Here is a 22031-nt window from a genome sequence, read left to right as displayed (position 1 = left end):
TTTAGTGATGGAAAGGCTGTGCTCATATTCAGAGGCACTCAGTGACAGACTAAATACTTTGCATACAGAAAATCCCTGGTGCAGTCCCAAGTCTCTCCAGTTAAAAAGATTTTAGGAAGGCAGGCTAGAAAAGACCACTACCTCAGACCTTGAAAATCCACTGCCAGTCAGAGAAAAGGATGGAGAACCCCTAGGGGGTCAAATGCAACCCTTCAAGTCCCTTTCTGATCCTCGGGACTCTTCCCAGGCCATACTCAGTGGCCCTGCAAAATGGATTCTGGGGCTAAATTGAGGTGACACGGCTTGCATTAAGCCCTGTTTAGGAGTGCAGAAGTTCAGCTTCTTTTTTGCTTAGTTTTTATTCAAGGTATGTGACACTTTGCAGAGGCAAAGGAAAAGTTGGTTTCCCAGGTGTAAGTTTTCCCACTAGGGATTCAGATAACTATTTTTGATACATTTACCCTTCTTGCATCCAGTCGCAGTTGTTTTCCCAGCTTGTTAGCAAGTCTTAGCAAAGAATCCCTTCCGTGAGTGCCCAGTGCCCAGCCTTTCCTCCTCCTCTTGACCCCTCGTCTAGTTGTTCCTCTCTCTTTTCATTTCCTCTCAGTCAGCCAAGTGTCTCCAGCAACAAAAGGCACTCAAGCACCTGTACAAGGGTCTATTGAAAGTGCTTATTCAAAGCCATTGCCAGGATTAGCAAAGGCCAAACCACTAAAGGGCCAGTTCAACGCAGTCTCTGTTCCTGGAGATTGCAGCACTAGTCTGGATATCTGACAACAACAGTCTCCTTTGTAAAATTTCTGGTGCCTCCTGCCCCGTGCCAGTCTGTCTCCTGAGGCTTTTGGTCTTGGTTGGATCCAGGAAGCTGCAGACAAAATAGCTAGACTGAACTTTGAATTCAAGCCACACAAACTGTTAAGTTTGATCTGCTTCTTCTGCTTCTTCTTTTCTTTTTTTAATCTACCACTGCTTTAACCCTTACTGGCTAGAACAGCAGCATCTTGGGTTCTTAGCCTTGTTGTGGGGTCCCCCTTTCTCAGTTGAATTCTGTCAGGTTTCTGCAGCAAGATGTGCCATTTTATGATCATTTTCTCCCTTTAGGACAAGCTGGTTTACCACCAGCGAAGCAGCCAGGCTCTCCCCCCAGGTCTCTATTTGGGTTACCTGAAGCTCTGTAGTGCTGTTGACCAGATCCGAGTGTTGGTGCCTGAACGTTTACCCAACATATTATGTCATGTGAAGATACGAAGCAACCCAAACATCTCCAGGTAGGGCTTTCAATCCAGGCCTGCAGCATACTGAACTGAGATCTTTTGGCTGCATATCAATCATGTGATACCAGCTCCAGGTGGTATAACCAATCTGTAACTTCTGAAGCAATTGCAGGTTCCTATTCTGATCTCAGACTATGGCAGTGAGATATTTTAAACACTCTCTGCTCTGCTCGCTCATGGGTCCAATATAAGAACTTTAGGGTTGTATGCCTTATACCACCTAACTTAGTGGTCCAAAAATGATTCTCCCCCCCCCCCTGCTCCTAGCTCTTTGCCCTAGTTCCTTCCAAGTGAAAAAGCCAGGTTTTATGTGAAAAGTCCATATTCATTCCCATACTAAATGCCCTGATGATATGCAGACGTTGAGGGCTTCTTTAGACATCACACATTTCCTATATGAAAGCACTTCCAGAAGAAGTGTGAAAATGCACGTCCTAGCAAGCAACAACATAATCATGTGCATTTTTTCCTAGGCATTTACTGCATGTAAGCTATCTGTGCATTTATCCCTATGTCTTCTTTTCAAGGGAGGAATGGGAGTGGCTGCAACACCAAGTCAGTGTGGAGGAGCCAATTCCCACAGAGCAAAATCTCGAGACCACCCAGAATCTCTTCCTTCAGGAGCTTCAAGTGGCAATCAAAGAGCTGATGCAATTGGTCAATATCCCACTGCATGAGGTAACTTTTAGGCAGGGCTGTATTGTGTGTGTGAGGAAAAAGAGGTATTGCTGATTTTGTAGCTCAGTGAAACATTACTGTACTGGCGCCAGTTTACATTTTTTACATTTCTACTTCATATCATGAATATTAAGCCAATATACAGATAGAAATTATTCTTTATAAGCAAGAACAATGTAGCCAAGGGTGAGCCCTACACTGAAATGATTCCCATTCTGATGCAGATTCTTTGTACTGCAGTGTAAGCAGCCCCTGCTCAGGCAGTAGTGCAAACTGTAAGATAGGACTGCAGCTCAGAGAATGTCTAAAGTAGGTCAATAAATATTGGCTAAAACTATTGTACCTAGTTTTTTTGGCATGATTAAACAAAAGAAGCCTGCAAGATGAACCCCTAGGAGTGATTTTTTTTTTTAAAAAAAGTTTTTTTTAAAAAAAAAGGGTATTCTACCCTATAGGATTAGGAGAGTCTGACAGCAGCAGAAATGCCAGTCTAAACATTAGATCCTGCTATCCACCTCCCAAAAGTTCATTTGCTTCTTATGTAAAGCCTTGTTGGCCTTCTATGTTATTTTGCCAAAACTTAGTAAGAATGTATCTATGAACAATGGGAAAGATCTAAAAGGATGTCTTCCAGAAATATCCCAATATTAGGGAAAAGCCATTTCAGTTCAAAGAATCATCCTCCATACATGTTCAACTGGTTGCTAAGTTGTGGCTGTACATCAATAAAACATTGCCTTCTCATGTTTGAATTCTACAGGCCAAAGATTTTCGCCTGTACAGTCAAGAAGTTCTGGACTTCGGAGGACAGGTCTCATTTCTCCTTCTTCTGCCTCCCTCCGAGGATGTGTGTACTGCCCCTGGCCAGAACAATCCTTACACACCTCGGTCTGGCTTTCTCACACTTCCACTTCAGATCTTTGAGCTAGGTGAGAATGGCTACATGGGGACCCTTTGGGGTGTATCAATTTTGTTGTCCTCTGCTTCCTGCTTCTTCACAAAGGGACTGTCTCATGTCATCCTTAATCCAATGAGTTTCTTAAAAAGTACTTTAAAAATCTTTAAGTGATTGGGGCCTCTAAAGGTCTTAATCGAGCCCTGGCCTGAGGACCACATATATACCATTTTTCAGGTTGAAGGCTACATTGACCCATGGCTAACCCTCTGGACCAAATTATGAAAATAGGCGTGGCTACAGTGTAAAAGTGGGTGTGGTCCCCTTTTAAGGACATAATGTGTGGGTGGGTGTCACAAAACCTTTTCCCCATTAAATTATCACAGTGGGGGAACCATGGGAGCAGTCAGTTTAATATTTCTTTTTAAGGTGGACACATTTTTTAAGCATCATGGCACGACACTGGGGAACTTACAGGAGCAGTCAAAGAGATTTTTTTAAAAAAAAGTTCAAGTTTTAATATTTTTTAACTTTTTCTTTTAGTAACAAATTGAGGGGGTTTTGGGGGGAGGGGTAGATATGAGATACATGTTGGCCACTGCAATAAAATCAAACAAATATTGATAGTCCAAATTCATCTGTGAGCTTTTTTCTACTTTATATATAGCTCCAGTTCTGTTGGCAATGATTAGATCTGCTTCTCTGATGGTCCCCTGGTAATCCTTGACCCCCTCCTCTCCCTTTGTTTTCCAGTTCATTTTTTCACTTATGACCACGAGTTCATTAGTCAGTATTGCCAAGTGTCTGCCCTCTTGGAGCTGGAGTCACTTCTCTCTCAACAGAGCCTCAGGGAGGCCTTCTCAGACTCAGAATTAACTACTGCCAAGCAGAGGCATCAACAAGTTCAGGACTATATACAGGTATGTTACAGAGGAAGTAGTAGAAAGTATTAAGTGTCAAATGCTCGGCATGATATGCAGGCAACAAATTGCTGATCCCCTGTATAACCAATCCAATAGATCCTCTTTACATGGCTAATTGCTGGAATATAGCTCTCTTGCTTTGGGATTGCATGCAAAATGTTTCCAGTAAACAGGGGATTAACAATCTCACTGCCCTAGGACAGGCAAGGTCACATGGAACCAAAATGATTGTATCAGTCAACTCTTGAGTCTCTGGCTCCATACCTTGCCTTAAGACAGAGCTTTTTACAGATCCTGCTTCTTATTCCTTCATGGTTTTTTATTCTTACTTTGCCAGCTCCTGGTTCCTTATTAATTTGCTTTTTTCTGCCTATTGTCTAAAATAAAAGGAAAGGGAAGGACAAGTATATCCAGTCATGCAAAGGTATCACCTCTTCACAATCTTCCCTCCATAGTGATGACATCCATTGCCAGTCTCCTCTGCTGGGGGAGGATGGTTCAGGGGATGTGAAACGATCATGAGTGACCTCACAGCATAGACTAGCTGGAGTTGTGAATGATCTTATTCACCTTTTTAGGCCTTTGCATGACAGTTTCACTTTCACCTATGGCTTAGTCCACACCATAACAGTGAAAGTGCACCTGAACATGCAAGGAGAGACATGCCACACAGGAATCCTTCCTGCTGGGTGACTTTGGTGGAGGCCAGCCTTCTCTACAAGAATGACCAGCACATCAAGGGCCCTGCAAATGTGCAGACTTCCTCAGCAAGCAGAGAATGGAGTTTCCCTAGTTAATATTAAGTCAAGTTCAGCAGTGGTTCAGGAGACCATGGACAACCACAAGTTCTCCAGGTTTTTGGATGAAAGAGCAGAGGGGTTGGGCACCCTAAATCTTCAGTGACAAGAGGATTTCTATATGCCTTTCTGTGAACCCCACTGATTTCCAAGATGTTGAGGAAGAAACCCACATCATCCTGGCAAGTACCTTTTTGGTCCAGTAGACCTCTGTTTTTCAACCTCCTTCACCTGGCATTTCAGGGTATGTGGTAGCAATGACCTATTAACCCAGAGGCATATATACCATCCAGACCCAGCCTGGCTAACACTAACTGCTTGGTAGCTGAGCGGCAGACCTTCTGCAAATTAGGGTCCTTGAAGCAGATCTTTCCTGTTCTGCTGTCATATAGATGCCCAGCCACACTCTGAGAATATATAACAACACGATCCTAGCTGTTCTAGGGCAGTGGGAGTGTTAGTTCACTGTTTACTGGATCCTGCTGCATACTCCAGACAGAACATTAGTAATAAGTAACCAACATCGTTTTATAGGATAGCTCCTACCCCAGAACTCCCACTTTTTTTCCTTACTAGTCAAAGCATCTGGCTGGTGATGCCAGCATGCTTTCAGCTGTGTTGTGCTGCGTTAAGATTGATTTATTGTCAATAATGAAGGATCTCAAAGGCATGCAGCAGCTCTAGCCAGCAAGCCCATCTAAGTGTTAAGCTTGTCTCTTGTCAAATCCAAATTTGTCCTCTAGAACAGTGACTCCAAAACTTTCCCCCCATGGACCACTTGAAAATTGCTGAAGGTCTTGGCAGACCACTTAATGCTTTTTCTTCCTGTTGTAGCAATTGTAACGCACTGTGCTTTTAATTGTATTTTTATTCTTTTATTTTTTATATATTGTATTGTTGTTGTTGTTGTTTAGTCGTGTCCGACTCTTCGTGACCCCATGGACCAGAGAACGCCAGGCACTCCTGTCTTCATATATATATTGTATTACGATTTGAATTACATTGAATTCCAATTGTAACACAATAAAATACAAAATAAGAAAGCATGCAATAAAAATACAATTAAAAATCAATATGAATATTTCATGCAATGGATGGGCCATCTCCTGTCTTCAACCACAAATCCAAAGACACGCTGTGGACCACCAAAATGAAGCATACCTGCCTGAGATTGATCTTAACTGCCTGGCAGTTTGAATGCAAAGGGTCAAGATGTGAGGGAATTTCAATGACTGTTTAAAAAGAAATTGATCTTATGCCACTTTCTATCTTGGGTAAATTTACTTCTCTGCAAAATCCTGAATTCAGGGAATAAGTATGGAGTGGGGATTAGAGGGGGAGTTATGAGAAATGACGCAATCCTAGGAAAGTGCTCCTGTTTGAGACATGTTCAATGAATGAACCCTATTTATCCAAATTGGTAGCACAGCACAGCAGTCTTAAGGAGTTTCAAGGAATGTGTGGGGTAGTTTCAGGGCTGTAAAAAGTTACCCATGCCACACCAAGTGACTACACCCCAGTGTGCATAAGCTCTACATGTGTATTAACATAAGTATATAGAAACCAGATCCACCCCACATGGAGGATCTTTTAGAGCATCCATCAATATGCGTGTACAACTCCTTCTCATACAAAGATGGCAAAACTTGTGGCTAGCCTGCTGCGCAGCCTCCTGAATGATTTTTCAGTGTCAAAAAAGGAGCTGATTCTGTGTCTTTCTTTTGGACAGCAAATGGAGGAGATTTGGCGAGAAATGCGCTGGATGATGGATGCATTGCAGCATGCCCGGTACAAGCAGCCTTCTGGTGGCATCCCACTCACATGGTTTCTTGAAGAATCCAGCATTGTACTAAAGGAGAAAACACGATCAACCTCTTCCCATTTGGACTTCCTTCCCTCACCTACCCCTTCTCCTGAAATGAGCCGCAAGCTCAACTCTGGTGAGAGTTTCCTTTGCATTTTTCTGGACTTTTTATAACTGCTATTCAATCCCCTCTCCTAGTCCAGCCCTCTGCTATAACACAAGGTATCTTATCTAAAACCTCCCCAGTACCTCCTCTGGACAACCTCTTCTGGAAGCATTCTGACAAGGACATTCTACCACTTTATCTCCCTAGACAGCTTATTCTCGTTTATTCTCTTTGCCCAGATGTTTTTCAAAATCCATTTTACAGATAAATCTGTTTCACTGAATAAAGGCTCTTTATGTGGGTGGTTACTTGTTTTGGATGGGTTTGCATTCCCTTAGAAGAAGTTTGGGGGTGCTCCTGGATACATCTTTGTCACTAGAGGCCCAAGTGTCCCCTGTGGCTATGAGTTCCTTTTACCAGCTTCATTTGGTTTGCCAACTATGGCTGTTCCTGGACAGGGATAGTCCATGCACTGGTAACCACTGCAGTCCATGCATTGGTAACCTCGAGGATAGAGTACTATAATGTGTTCTTTGTGGGGCTGCTCCAGCTGGTGCAGAATGCTGCAGCCAGATTGCTGATGAGGAGTTTCTAGTCAAGAACATATGTCAGCATTGTTAAAAGAGCAGCACTGGCTACCCACCTATTACTGATCCAAGTTCAAGGTTCTTGTATTGATTTACAAAGCACTGAACAACTTGGGTCCAGGGCACTTTGGGGATCGCTTGAACCTTTATATTCCAGCTCTATCACTGAGATCATCTGCAGAAGCATCTATGGTTGTTCCCTGAATTGATGAGGCTCATTTGATAACCACGAGAAATCAAGCCTTCAGTGTCCTCAGTCCAGTCTTGTGGAACACCCTGCCAATAGAGATTCAGTGGGCACCTTATGTGTCAACTTTTCAAAGCTTGCTGAAAAATTTTCTATTCCACCAGGCATACGCAGGCAATTAATAGTACATCCCTACAATGGTCTATTGATGTTTGTTTTTAATTTCTTTCTGCTTTTAACTTGTTTTTAACATTTATAATTTTACTATTTGGTTTTCTGTTTACAGTGGTGCCTCGCAAGACGAAATTAATTCGTTCCGCAAGTCTCTTCGTCTTGCGGTTTTTTCGTCTTGCGATGCACGGTTTCCCATAGGAATGCATTGAAAATCAATTAATGCGTTCCTAGGGAAACCGCCTTCAGACCAGGTCCGGGGACAGGTCCGGGATCTCTTTTGAAGCAAGCGGCTGCGGAGAGACGCGATCTCCCCGCAGCCGCTTGCTTCAAAAGAGGTCCGGGATCTCTTTTGAAGCAAGCGGCTGCGGAGAGACGCGATCTCCCCGCAGCCGCTTGCTTCAAAAGAGGTCCGGGATCTCTTTTGAAGCAAGCGGCTGCGGAGAGACGCGATCTCCCCGCAGCCGCTTGCTTCAAAAGAGAAGACCCGCTGTCCCCGGGGCAAGCTTCGTTTTGCGAAGCAAGCCCATAGGGAAATTCGTCTTGCGAGGCAACTCGAAAACGAAAAAACCTTTCGTTTTGCGAGTTTTTCGTCTCGCGAGGCGTTCGTCTTGCGGGGTACCACTGTATATTGTTGTAAACTGCTGTAATGTATTTTTTATGATACAGCAGTATAGAAATATTTTAATAACTAAATGCATCCTTTTCTTTGCTATTGATTTCCTTGGATTTATCTACTTTATAGGCCTTTACATATTAAAGCAGTCTTTCCCTCCTTAACCACTGCATGTAAAGCTGAAGGTGCTATCACAACTTCCATTATCTAGACCAAGTTATCTTTGTCACCAGCATTTTAATAAGAAAACTTCTATCATTAACCCTGATGAACCTTCCAGATATCGTGACAGCATAAATTTAGGAGCTGTCGGAATCTGATGCATTGTAATCTTTAATATAATCTCTAGTACCTCCTGCCAGCTACTTGTTAGTAACGACACCTAAACTACTGTATTTTTCGCCCTATAAGACGCACTTTTCCCCCTCCAAAAATGAAGGGGAAATGTGTGTGCGTCCTATGGCGCGCATGCAGTCTTTTGCTGATGCCAGGAGAGTGAGGGGGGTCGGTGTGCACCGACCCCTCTTATACTCCAGGCTTCAGGAAGCTATCCACAAGCCGTGGGAGAGTTGCGCGGCTTGTGGAGAGCTGCCTGCACCCTGAAGCCTACGGCGCACTAAGCTCAGCACGCCCCAGGCTTCGGGCTTTGCGCAGCTCTCTGCTAGCCGTGGGAGAGCTGCGCAAAGTCACGCAGCTCTCCCACGGCTTGCAGATAGCAGCCTGTTCTGGGGGCTGGGGTCGGGGGAAGCTCGGGCTTCCCCCGCCCCAGCCCCGCACCTGGGGGGGAAATAATTTTTTCCCCTGTATTTCCCCCCGAAAAACTAGGTGCGTCCTATGGGGCGAAAAATACGGTATTCACCTCCCTTGTACATATATATTTTCTAGAAAAATGAGAAAGGTATGTGCAGAATCTGTTTGAGGATTGTGGGATAAACATGTTCCAGGCAAAAATGGTTAAAAATTGGCAGTGAAAAGAAACTGGGCAAAAGTGGAGTGGCAAGAGTGGAGTGTCAGAATCCCTTTTGCTCCAATCTTAAAAAGAAAGAGGAAGGAGACTAGATTGGGAAGAGACTCACAAAGATCACTTCCAAGTAAACTGATGATGTTGTGCTCTTGCCCATAAATGCTTTAAACAGGTTACATCCAGTTCCCAGGATTGTACAGGTAACGCAACTGCCATTCAGTTTGTGTTACCAGGAAAACAACCTGGCAGAGCAAAATTGGCCATGAGCCAGAGGTTCCTCACCCCTGCTCTAGCCAATCAGAACTCCCAGGCTTGGAGTAGAAAAAGGTTTGACCCTCAGGTCCACTTGTACAGCTTGTTTGAGTGAATTACTGCACATTCTTCCAAGATAATTCCCCGATAAAGAAGTAATCTTTTTATCATTTTCTTTCAGATTCACATGGAATCTCAGATGAAGAGGGCTCATCAGAAGTTTTCTTAGCTACAGACAGTGACTATGACTCCAGCAGAGCCCAAAGCCCCAGAGAGCTTGACCTTCTTTACCCCTCTTCAGGGCCTGAGTACTGCAGTAGAAGAAATCCACGCCCTTTGAGGGACAGTGCCCCTGACGTCCTGCAGAACCATGAGCTAAAGACACCCCCAATTCCTCCAGAGGAGCCTCGGCCTCCCCCAGAGCTTTATGACAGTGACTTTGTGCTTCCTAGTCGGCAGATAGAGCTGCTGCGCATCACAGAGAAGAGGCAGGCCTACTGTGTCCGCACCAGCAGCCTGGATTTCCCAAAACCCCTTTGTCATGGGGCCAGAAAGTCTTGCCCTGGCTCTGTTGACAGTTCACCAACTGAAAGTAGAACTGCAGGCCGTTGCAGCCCTGTGAGACTTGGGACAGGCTCAGAATTCAGCCCCAGGCATGGCTGTCCTGCAGGGAGCTCTGAGCCTGTCTTTCGGACACGCTCAGTGGAATGGACTCGGACCTTCCAGGAGGCAGCGGATCCAGGACATGTAGCAAACCGGGTCAAGTCAACAGGCTCCTTCGCCTTACGTGTGTGCCCTCAGTACGAAACAGGGCTCTCCAAAGAAACAAGCGTTAAGGTATCATTAAAATCCTGGTCTTGGCTCATCAATACAATAGTGCAGTACTGAAAATGGAGGCAACACTTGCAGGAAGAAGATGTATTCCTTTTTCCTAGATTTGGCTATGTGACCCTTCCCCTTCCTGATACTTTCCATTAAATGGGTTTCTCACTATTGCTTCTTTTGGGGCTGCGTCCCAGAACTGGCAATGGTAGTGTCAGTAGGCCTCAGAGAATTGGAATGCTGTTGTTAATTATTCCATATGATCTGAGGATACATCCAGACAGCAGCTCCCTGTACTTTTACTTTTGCACTTGCAAAAAGAATATGTATTATGTTTATTAGATTATACATCCTTTTCACTATAAAACCACACTACAGACACAACCTAACATGTCCCGAAACATAATGTTCCTGCCTCTGGTACCTTATTTATTTATTAGCAGGTAGTGCTGTGGTCTAAACCACTGAGCCTCTTGGGCTTGCCAATTGGAAGGTCAGCGGTTTGAATCCACGTGATGGTGGTGAGGTCCCGTTGCTTTGTCCCAGGTTCTGCCAACTTAACAATTCGAAAGCACACCAGTGCAAGTAGATAAATAGGTGCCACTGCGGCAGGAAGGTAAATGGCGTTCCGTCATTGCTTCCGTCATGGTGTTGCATTGTGCCAAAAGCAGTTTAGTCATGCTGGCCACGTGACCCAGGTAGCTTTCTGTGGACTAACGCCAGCTCCCTCAGCCTGAAGCGAGATGAGTGCTGCACCCCATAGTCACCTTTGAGTGGACAACCGTCTAGGGGTCCTTTACCTTATTTATTGGGGATTATGTCCAGTGAGTTGTTCATTTCCACATCAGCCAGGTTCAGTTGTTGAGCTTGCAATGCTGATTGTGGCTTGCAATGCTGCACTTTTATGGTGGTTTATTATGATGCTCTTAACTAAGGGCTTCATGAATAATAAATAGCCAAATTTTCAAATGGAGTAAATGGGGTGGAGATGTACAGTGTAGATCTGAACATGGTATGGTATTACAGTGTAGCCTTCAGGGTGTAATAATATGAATGCACTAGGCATCCATTGACTTGTTAAGGATTAACCTTCCATCCACATCACGAGTCATATTGGTTCAGACTATGGACCAATAAACTTTACCATTCTAGCTATCAGCATTTGTTCTGAAGATAAATCACACTGCAGTCACTGGAGCAAAGAGCTTTGTAAAGATTCCATTCGGGTGTAGATACATAGATTGTACTGGGTTGACTACGGGACACCAGGGCATCGTCTCTGTTATGCTCTCTTCCAGACCTTGGGACTAAGGAACTATTCACCATAACATTTAAAAGAGAATGGTGATTTATGTCCACTATCAAAGGATGTTTTCTAGCATATAAGGAAGGATATTGATTGATTAGAGAAGCATTAGCATAGGAAGGCATTACAGATACAACTGTGGTTTAGGGATTAGGGGTGGGCCATAGGATCCTCTTTCAGAACCAGTGTCCTGAATTAAGAAACACCCTTAACCAGGGTTATCAAAAATCATGCATAAGACCAAATAGGTTAGAGTAGGGAGAGAGGCATTTGTTTCTGGGAACAGATAATAGTGTGTGAGCCCATGGCCTTCTTTGATTCTTCTTTGAAACTATGGTTGAGTGTAATGTCAGGGCTGAACTTCAGTCTGGCTTCACAGTGTCTACATTTTGGACAGTCGGATAAAATGAATAAATAGACAGGAGACAATGTTTGTTAAAGAATTATCATATAGAGCCCAAATGGGTGGCAGTCATATACTCTATATCGTTCTTGGTGGTTGTAGCCATGACTGGTATGTAGCCCAAGCCAGTGCTATTTTTCTAGGAAAAGAGGTGCTGAAACTCATCATGAATGGCTCCTTTGCTCTCTTATAATGGCAATGGTCCCACCTGGCGAGTTCCAACTGAAAAAAAGCCTGGCCTAAGCTTGACTCAAACCTAAGCCAAACCTGACCACCTATTCTGGAGTGGTGGTGTCATGGTGAGTATGGCCATGGCGTATAGCTCTTTGCATTTAGACAAAATTCCTTGCTATAGAAAGCAAGGGGAAATGATGTGGTTGGACTGCAATCTTCCAAAGCTGCTTTCATGGTATCACTATTTATTTCTATCCTCACTTCTCACTGGTATGCTCCTAAAAAGAGTGATCAGGCAACTTTTATGCCACATCAGCAGAATATCTTCAATGTTCTGTTCTTTTTGGCATGGCCAAAAGTCCTTTTCTTGTTTATCCAGAAGGCCTGTGGATACCAATACTATATGCAGATCTCAAATTGAATCTAGGATAGCTCACCAAATTCAATTATGCTAGAGTACAGTGCCCTCAGTTTTTATTCTTGTGGGACTGGAATAAGTTTAGGAAGACACATTAATTTCTCAGTTAAGTATCTGGCTTTATTCTTTAGGGGGAGCCAGCTTATTTGGGTATACCCTCGTCTTTCTTTGCCCTTCCTCTTGCTCTTACTTACCTCTATTTCTGCACAGCTGCACCTCACCAACAAGATGTCGGCAGAAGATGTGGTGAAGCTGGTGGTGCAGGAGATGAACGAGGTCTCACGCGATGTCCTGGGAAATGCAGATGCTTTCTGCTACAGTGAAGACCAATTGGAACACTTTGGACTAGTGTTCGTGTCAGATGAAGTTGAGCAGTGGCTTCCAAATGACTTCCTGCCCCTCTCGCTCCACAAAGCTTGGCCTGATGGGAGGTTCTATGTCCGGATCAAAGAGACTTCCCCTCTCCTGTTTCAGTATGGGCCAGCAACAACTGTATGAGAGGAGGAGGAATGGATTGGATTAGGAAGGAAAAGTGAAGAATATCCAACTTCCAGTGAGCAGAAAGCTCAGCACTAATGCTTCCTTCTTGAAAAGAAACTTTTGTGCCAGACACCACAGGCCAAAATAGGAGCATACTGGGCAGTGTGTTGCTCTGTGGTGTGTGTGTGTGTGTGTTGTTTTAACCAAAGATGTCAAGATTTGTTTGTTATGACTCCTAAGATCTGTGGGTGGGGTACAGGAGCCTTTGGGATATTGGAATTAAATTTGTGAAGACACTTTTTGCAAGGAGAAGAGCTGGTTGGGGATAAAGAAGCAATACTTAATTATATTTTTCATTCTGAATGTTGAAGGGAGCGAGAGAATGTGACATTGAAGGATTCTGACTGAAGTGGGCCCAGAGTTGGGGCCTGGAGGTGGGAGGAGCACAGGGAGCTCACAAAGACTTCATGTTTTGTTATCTGTGTTCTCATTGTACCTGGAGAAATATGAAATTGCACATAGTTCTTTGAAAAATGTATTTTCATTTTCTTAATTCCACCTTAAATATACACAGCACAATATATAAAATACGTTCAAACTGTGCAGGACTGTAAAGCCCTTTCTACTGTTGGGAGAGACAGACAAGACTTTACATCTGGACTAGAACCTTCTCTTAGGAGTAAGATTAAGCCAACCTTTGAGCTCACCAGAAAGAGGCACTCCCTGCTGCCCCAGGCTGGCTGTGTTGTGGGTCTGGAAGAAGGTTACTGAGAACTCTGCTTTCTTTATTTTCAGTCCTATAGTTTCTCTTTTATTTTTAAGCAGCTTTGCTTTCCCCTTTCCTCTACCTAGGCAAGAATCTAGAAAGGAGCACAAAGAAAGGATTGTTGCATATTAGGTCTAGAGTTAACTCCTCTCAGGAAGCTATTCACTTGCCTACCTTCCCCTACAGTGTAGGGAAGCAATGCTTCTTTCTTCCATCGCCCAGCAAGCAGTTGAAGATTGTAAATGAAACACCTATCATGTAAGCCAGATGTTACCCCTCCACAGAAGCAGAAGTAGCACTGGACATGGGCTACCACTCCCATATATGCACAGTTGGTCTAAATCCCATGACTAGTCACACCACACACCCAAGCAGTTGAGAAGCAGGAAAATATCTCAACAAAGATCATTCCTGCCTTCCCTCACAGCAGTGCATAGCCCATGCAATTGAGCATTGACTACAGTACCCTTCCCCACTCTAGAAAAGGTGATAACAAAGTTTAGTGCCAAAGTCAAGAAGATCCTCTCTTCCTTCTTTTTCCTTCTGTCCAATCCTACCAGCTGACATCTGCCGAGGCACTGATTCTCTTCTGTCCAATCCCATGAGAAAGAAGCAGAGAATATCTGAGGAAGAAATGATTCTTCCAAGGTTCATGTGAGCCACTCTGGGTGGAGAAGTACGAACAAGTCCTGATCTATGGACAGCAAGCTTAGAGCACCCCTTTCCACAAAAAAAAACTTTCCTGTACTGAAGGAAAGAGGCTGCAGGGGGAAAGCAGCTGATTAAGAGTTAAACAATGCTAACATTCTCCAATTCTCTGCTGCAGATCATGTCTGCCCAGCAGCTGTTCCATGAAGATCTAGTGTGAACGTATTTCTTTCTCTCAACCCCCCTGAGACATTTGTCTTGCATGCAGAAGGTCCCAGGTTCAATCACCAGCATCTTCAGGTACTGTTAGGAGAGACTCCTGCCTGAAACCTTGGAGAGCTGCTACCAATCAATGTGGACAATGTTTAGCTAGTTGGATCAACTGTAGGTTTTAATATAATGTACCTAATAATAATAATTTATTATTTATACCCCACCAATCTGGCTGGGCTTCCCCAGCCACTCTATGCACTGCTTCCCTTCTAGAAGCTTAAGTTCCCATTCCATGCCCTCACAAGACTCCATCTTACTCCAGAATTAAGGGCAAATTCCATTTATAAGATTGTTCTCCTGTCCTACTAGAGAGTGGGATATTCCCATTCACTGAAAAACACCCTGAATTAGTTTACAAAGGCTGCACACGGGGAGGGGGGCATAATTTGTAGCACTTTGACAGCTTAAATCAGCTCTACAATCTGAAAGACATTTCGTTTTACATTAAAAAGAAGAGAGAAGTACCCAATCTGAGACCAGGTGTAACTGTCCCTAGGCGAGCTGTTACTCACTTTTTAATAAAAAATGACCTGTACACTCATTCTGAGAAAAGAGGGTGGGATGGATCTATGAAGACAGGATCCTTGGCTCAGTAACCCCATGGGGACCTGATCTCGTTCCTCAGCGTCCAGGCAAATATTGCCCATTTCCCAGATCTTTCTAAAATCATAGCATTTAGAAAGCTAGCCAGACATATCTTTTGTGATACTATAAGCTGTAAGCAACTGAAGCAGAGCATTTCCCTAATTTTTCTTTTCCAACTACCACTCAACATCCTGTAACTACTGAGCATGTTCTGGCTTCATCAAGCTACTTGCTTTAGGTTTTTCTCCTAATTTTTTTGTAAATGTCTGTAGTTCTGCAAACTACTCAAAAATTTACAAGTGGGTGCTCTTATAGCAGCTTTGATGTCAATAACAGCCATACAATACCAGGTGATTAAAAGGGGTCCCTTGACTTCCTGTTTCCTGCCAAGGGAAATGGCTGCTTCCCATGAGATTGGACCCCCAGCAGTGCAAGAAATTCAGGGTTAATATGAGTGTAATTAGCCCTGTTGACCCCCCAGCAAGGGTACGGGAGGACCTGCTGCCCAACAGATCGTCCATTATCTGCCTCACGCAAAAAGATGTGGGGCCTGGGACGCTGGGTGATGCATGGCACAAACTAGGAACGCTCCAGAGTCAATCCCACAAGCAGGAGATACCTGTTTTCTAAAAATTTAAAAGATTTGGAGAAAAAACAGGTGTGTTCTGGACGGAAAGAGATAAAAGAAAAATCTGCTAAACTACACAGTCACTGGAGTTTCGGACTTCAAAAAGGCTCCCATCTTGGCATGTTGATTAATGAGGTGAGGGGCTGCCGTGTTATATTTGCTATTTCATGATTTGGTGAACCTTGCCAAGAAAGTATTAATTATCCAAGGAAACGAAAGAAGTGTAAAATTAATTGGCTGTATGGCACCACAGTCCTCAGCGGAGAGCCCTAATCAAAATTGGCAGAGTAAAATCAGATATGAAAATGGCTCAGGCTAAGGAGGGAAAATGGCGGCGGTAGCAGTTGTGCTGCAGAAAGAAAAAGGAGTCTCCTTTGTCTGAGGGAGGCTGGAGATACTTTTTATTTGAACCACAAAAGGGATGTACTTTGCAAAAGATGCATTTGCTTGCATGGAATATTTTCATATATGGTTTGGAGAGTGATGGTGAATTCTGGATGCCTGCCAGCTTTTCTAGGGCCCAGGAAAGCTGGCGTGGTTATTTCTTGGGGAAACCAGAAACAATATTTATATAACTGACTGACTGCCAAATACATCCCATGATACAGTTTGAAACATCAGATTATTAAGGGATATCAAAGACAACATGGCGTCATTAATTTTAATCTTGGATGGAAGCCCAAAGCCTTTCAGAGCAAGAAATGGCAGAGAAAGGAGGGGCTATCAAAAGAGGACTGTGCTTCAAAATAATATGACTGAAAACAATATGGAATACAATTTACCTCCTTATTATAGAAATTATAGAAATATGGACTCATCAAACAAAGATAGAGAGCCACATATCAGCAATTGGTGGACTGAGAGATGGGGATAGTTAATATCAGGATTAGAAAACTGGGAAACAACCAAGAAGAAAGCAGAAAATGAATGACATTATCTCTTGAAATTCAGAACATGGGAATTCCCCTTTGAAATTATTTTAATTGGCTGTATTTTTTCTTTTTTAATGTGGTAAGATTTGGTCTGTTTTGTTATTAATATGATTTTTTTTATTGGAAAATGAATAAAAATTATTTACAAAAAGAGAGAGAAAGGGGTCCCTTGAGAACTTAAGTGACAAGTGCACAGCAATACTTCTCAAAGTTGGGGGCCTCAGCCTTGATGATACAAACATGTTATTTATTTTGGATGTATCCCACCCTTCCTCCATGGAATAAAAGGCAGCATGCAAAGGGTTTGTAGGTGGTCTCTCCTGTCCAGGCCTAGACCTGCTTAGCTTTTGCAAAGTGGCTGCATCCTATGCCTTCATCAAGGGCCTTAAGACTAATTCCATTTGCCAAAGCAGTTCACCTTTGGGTGGCAAATCTTACTGCTGCAGAACAGAAACATTCAAAACCATCTAGGATGAATGTTAGATCTCCCTCATAATTATTGTGCTGATGGATTCTTCCACAGATGCTATGTAACTTGGAACATAATGCAATGCTTCCAATATTGTAGAGCACAGGAACTTTAGACTTTAAAAAAGTTCATTGTTTATACATACTCTAACAGGTTTGGCCAGCTATCCTTTTTGAGGGTTGTCTGGTGTTTGGGTTCCCTTTGAAACTGCTCAAATTGAGACACGGCTAAAACAAAATCGCTCCATATGGCTAAGAAGACAACATTCACACCCAAACAAGTCATTTCAGGTCTTCAAGCCGTTCTACAAATCCAAGCAATCTAAAAGCTTCATTTTCAAACATGCCAACAAAGTAAATATTCTATCCGCTCCTATAATCTAGTCCCATATCCTATGGGGAAGGAAAATATATTATTACACCAGTCCCCCCCCCCGCTCTTGTAACAGATAGAGGGTGGTCTCTGGCACTTTCTTCCCAGGTGATTCAAGTCCACATCAGTTACCTAAGCACCAACAAAAGTCAGGAAGAAGGATGTCGAAAAGTTCCTCAAAATCCTCATGGGTTGTTCCATTGAATCTGCTATCTCGGAGGCAAGATTATGTAGAATGCAAAAGTAAAGGTGAACAAACTATGTCCAGGAGCCAAAGTAAACATCAACAACTTCTCAAAGCCACGCAGCAACTCACAGACATTCAAGCCATAGAACCAGCTCTCCTTTCCCAAACACTTTAGTTATTCTTATAGTTTAAGTGATCTGCTTGATTTAAACAGACTCAACAAGTTTCTAATTCTAGTTTGGTTTTGTAAACTAGTACAATGATTGAGCTGTCTTGGACCCAGAGGAACCAGATGTTTCCATCCACTCATGAGCCATTCAGCACTCATACCAAGCAGACTCTGTGGAATTCTCAACTTCTGGAGAACATGATATTCTGCCAGGTGTAAAAGCATAGACCAAGTTTCATGATGGACTCCGGTATAAGATGTTTCTCTTACTCCATTAACAGATTGCAATGTAGGCTCATGTCAAAAGTGCTTGGTGCCTGGATTGACTGGCTTCAGAATGGAAGTTTCAGGGATTATCTCTTGGAAATCCACCACATTCTTATCACCATGGACATGAGCCTCTTTGGTTGAGGAGCTCAACCAAAGATGGCCCAGAGAACATGGTTGGAGTATCAAATGAGCACCAGCAGCCTGGAACCCAGAACGATCAAACTGTTGCTGCTGCTGTTCCAACTGCAAATACAGATCAGTCCTATGCCCACACAATTACTGGGCAAAGATGTGCATAAACATGCAACAAGGAATTCAATGAACATCGTTACACCCAGACTATAGAAAATAGACTGAATGGGAGAATAGCTTTTCCTCCAGATTGAAATACATGAGAATTCTTAATTTAACAGAAGACTGGCTCAGCAAGCAGAACACCCTACAGTCTGAATAGAATATACTCCTTTGGGTGTTCCAGCTGATAGTGATGTCAGTGATGAACCTCTTCACAAAGTTGAGTAAAGAATCTGCTAGACATATTACTTACAATCACTGTCCCCTAATGTGGGATGCTCCCATTGCATTGATCTAAAAAACCTCATGCATTTACTTCTATCCCATTTCTTCCTCAGTTTAGCAAGTTTGGATCTGACACAGTAAAGTAATCCTGGGGAACTTTCTTTTGGTATTGGAGACCTTGGTTTTCAGCATTAGCCCTTCTGTCAATAGGCAGAGCCTGGAAGTTGCAAGCAAGTCAGGCCTTCTGTTGCAAGGGCTGGCATTTCACCTGCAGCCAAATCTTTTACCAACTAGCAGCCTAGACATTGTGGAACAGGCATTAAGGGCCACGAATTTGAGTAATTTCCTCTGCTCTCTTTTCTTTTGCAAGGTATTCCACCAATAAAAATACTATTGAGATACAGTACTTTGAAAGTCTTCAACTGCATTACCAGGAAGAGCTTTCACCTGGAAAAAGGGCAAAGCAAATTATGTTCTGAAGTTTCTTCACAAACTTCTAAAGAAAGGACTCAGTACAAATACCTTTAAGAGACAGGTCTTAGTCCTGAGTGAAGTCCTGAGAATTTTCATCCTCACATACATAGGTTTCCTTAAGTAATCCTTCACCGGTATATGGATATCCTACTTGGAACTTCAACTACACACTCATGATTTGATCAGTCCTCTCCAAGTTTTCACCTAGTGTTCCCCTGGAGGGGATTCTTTTAAGATAGTTTTTTCCATCACTTTTGCTTGGAGAATCTCAGAGCCTGGGCTCACTGTGCAAAAATAAGGATTTCTGTATTGTTCGTATGGATAGGACTATATGTCAAAGGGCAATTAACTTTTTCACAGAAATTAGGTTTCCCTAAACCTTGCCCCCCATCATGGTCCACTCTGGAGAAAACTTATCAGAAGGACATTTCTATTCAGTCTGGAAAGCTATTGGGAAGGAGGATATTTTCATATCCTTCCGGTAGTCCTTCCTGAGTGATTCAATAGTCATTGGTACTTTGTCTAGATTGCTTGATGCCATTATTGGAGCTTTGAAGGCACTGGGGAAAATTATACCATCTCAAATTACTTCTCATTTTATGAGGAGCACCACCTGCTGTAGTATTTGGGGGCAATCCCCCTTGGAAGTGATTTGCAGAACTGCAGCCTGATCATTGGTTCACATGTTTACCAGACATTATAAAGAGGGTCTTTGTCCTCAGCTGCTGCTGGCTTTGGACAAAATGTTCTGCAGAGGGTGCTAATTTCATGCCGGAAACAAACTATAAGTCCACTCAGAGGAGATTACAGCTTTTCTGCATCTCAGATAGAGAGGCATGTCTCTGTATTCCTGAGGGGGGGAGAGAGAGAAATTACTTACTATAAACTCTCATTCTTCTAAAAGTAGGGAGGCTGATCTACCTACCTAGGATTGAGCTTCTGGCAATGATGTATTCAAAAGCACATACGGGGAAACTACAAATGTCCATAAAGAGTTGCCCTGTCTCTTTACTCTTCAGTTCTCTTTGTTTGGTTTTGCATGGTTGTGGTAATACTTTCCCCCTAAGTCTCCATATTTGTTCTTGATGGGGGAGAGCAGGGAACTCCTTCCCTTAGTGAGATCAAAGGTTGAACCTGTCTTCCTACCAGGAGTAGGTGCTATCCCAGATATAGAGACAAGTCTCTGCACTTGTATATGAGCAGAAATCTGTGGTAAGTACAATGTTCCCTTTCATTTTAAAAGCAAAAAAAAAAAAAAAAGAATTCAGACATGCGAAATTTGACTTTGCTGTCATAGGTGTGCTTCAAGGCATTGGTTGTGACAACACTTTAGTTCTTAACTTTTCCTTTCCTCTCCTTTGTTGGTGTTTTGTTACTATGACTGTGATTGGCTGATCTTGTACATCCAATAGCATGATGTTTTGTTGGCTGCTAAGCCTCTTTGTTAGCTGCAACTATTATCAAAACTGTGGTCTGTAGTAAACATGGCTGTGCTGCTGAGAGTGATCCCATCTTTCCTTCTTGTGCCATGATGCTGTTTTCATGAATGTCTTCAAACGATGTCACTGAGATAATTCTGAAGTGTAAGTTATGAAGGATGTTGTTGCTTTCCTAGAAAAATAATGCCTGTCCATGCACAAGCATGGAAATAGGGTTGTTAGTCTGTTGTATTTAAATCTGCAAGGAACAGATCATGGACAGAGAGCTGGATCCTCTTTTGCAGTGCTGGAATTCAGAGCAGAAAAAAACAGCCAGTAGGCCTTGAGCAGATGGATGAGAAAATGAAACCAATCATAATCATACAGGGAAACTGACAAGTCTCCTTTCTTCCAAGCACGATTAAAGTTTTTATAAAAATGAGCTCAGCCCGCAACTGGAGCTTGTGTATATGTGTGTGTATATAAATAACATTGATCCTATCCCCTTTAATTGCTCAAGCTCTCTTTATTTGTAGTTTAGGCTCCAGTCCTGAAACGGTCCATTGGAGTTTCTCTGTGCAGAACTCCCTGCAGGATTGGTGCCATAGTGTCTGCACATGCTGCCATCTTGAGGGTTGCCTGAAGCCATCCGCATTTAAATGTTATTTTAAATAGCATCGCTGAGTGAATCCAATAACACTTTAATGCAGCACAAAGAGCAGAGCACAGCAATAGAATTTAGTCCCTACATCACCAAAGAGCACTGACCAGAAAATCAGCTAGGGTAAACTGATGAATTTGTGGTCTTTCTCAGAAATGCTTTATACATTATTTGGGTTACAGCTTTAGTTTTCAGTTTATAAATTGTTTTGTAGCCCAAACAGCTATGGAAAAGACATAATGCTCACCAGAACAATCCTTATGGGAACAATGGTCCAAAAGTAAACTACGAGTTTGTAGAATAATTCCATACATTTCAATTGCCATATCAAAGTGTGCTTATACATCACATTTATATCCTGCACTTCATCCAAGGAGCTCAAAGTGGTGGTGTTTTCACCTCACAACCCTATGAGGTAGGTTCTGCTGAGAAATAATAATGCACCTACAGCCACTCAGTAAACTTCATGGCTGAGTGGTGTAATTTGAATCAAGTTGTATCCAAACACAACACCTTAGTCACCACACTGGATTTTACTATTGCACTCACTATCCAGCTATTTCCTCCTATATCTTGATGGAAGACAGGTTAAAGCACAAATCCATTAAATGAGTTGTCTAAAGTGGCAAAGCAAGTCAGTGTCAGAGACAGGATTACAATCAGGGAGTTTCCAAATTCTACACTTTAACCAATTTTGACTCTCCCTGCCATAATTTGAATGCCTTCTTATTAAAATCCAGTGTGATGACACACCAAAAGAAGACAATTGATGCTCCCCCTGCCCCAACATGCATACAGCCAGG

General features: G+C 42.9%; 1 protein-coding gene and 1 long non-coding RNA gene across 14 annotated transcripts in view; one reads left to right on the top strand and one right to left on the bottom strand.

Annotated features, from left to right (window-relative positions):
* The window catches only part of LOC309356474 (ankyrin repeat and fibronectin type-III domain-containing protein 1-like), a 329664-nt gene extending 308586 nt beyond the window's left edge, over positions 1-21078 (top strand). For 11 of the 12 annotated variants that reach the window (XM_081887937.1, XM_081887934.1, XM_081887936.1 and 8 more), the window contains 7 exons: positions 1102-1268; positions 1802-1952; positions 2713-2881; positions 3601-3767; positions 6297-6507; positions 9436-10091; positions 12588-21078. In XM_081887937.1, the coding sequence (XP_081744063.1) occupies positions 1102-1268; positions 1802-1952; positions 2713-2881; positions 3601-3767; positions 6297-6507; positions 9436-10091; positions 12588-12875 (1809 nt within the window). In that variant the 3' untranslated portion in view covers positions 12876-21078. The remainder of the gene's footprint in view (positions 1-1101; positions 1269-1801; positions 1953-2712; positions 2882-3600; positions 3768-6296; positions 6508-9435; positions 10092-12587) is intronic. The other variant, XR_014162814.1, reaches the window with a different exon arrangement.
* Positions 305-12665, bottom strand: LOC309356573. Of its 2 annotated transcripts, XR_014162853.1 has the most exons (5): positions 12572-12652; positions 7121-7340; positions 6214-6416; positions 1165-1288; positions 305-865 (listed from the first exon to the last, which is right to left on the bottom strand). It is a non-coding gene; the product is annotated as an uncharacterized lncRNA (long non-coding RNA). The 2 variants fall into 2 exon arrangements; XR_014162852.1 differs by lacking the exon at positions 7121-7340 and having other exon boundaries at positions 309-865; positions 12572-12665.
* Positions 21079-22031: the final 953 nt, after the last annotated feature.

This window comes from Podarcis melisellensis, assembly GCF_964234715.1.
Source record: "Podarcis melisellensis genome assembly, chromosome: 14".
Taxonomy (NCBI): domain Eukaryota; kingdom Metazoa; phylum Chordata; class Lepidosauria; order Squamata; family Lacertidae; genus Podarcis; species Podarcis melisellensis.
Note: the sequence above shows the minus strand (reverse complement) of the source record. Positions and strands in the feature narration are given on the sequence as shown.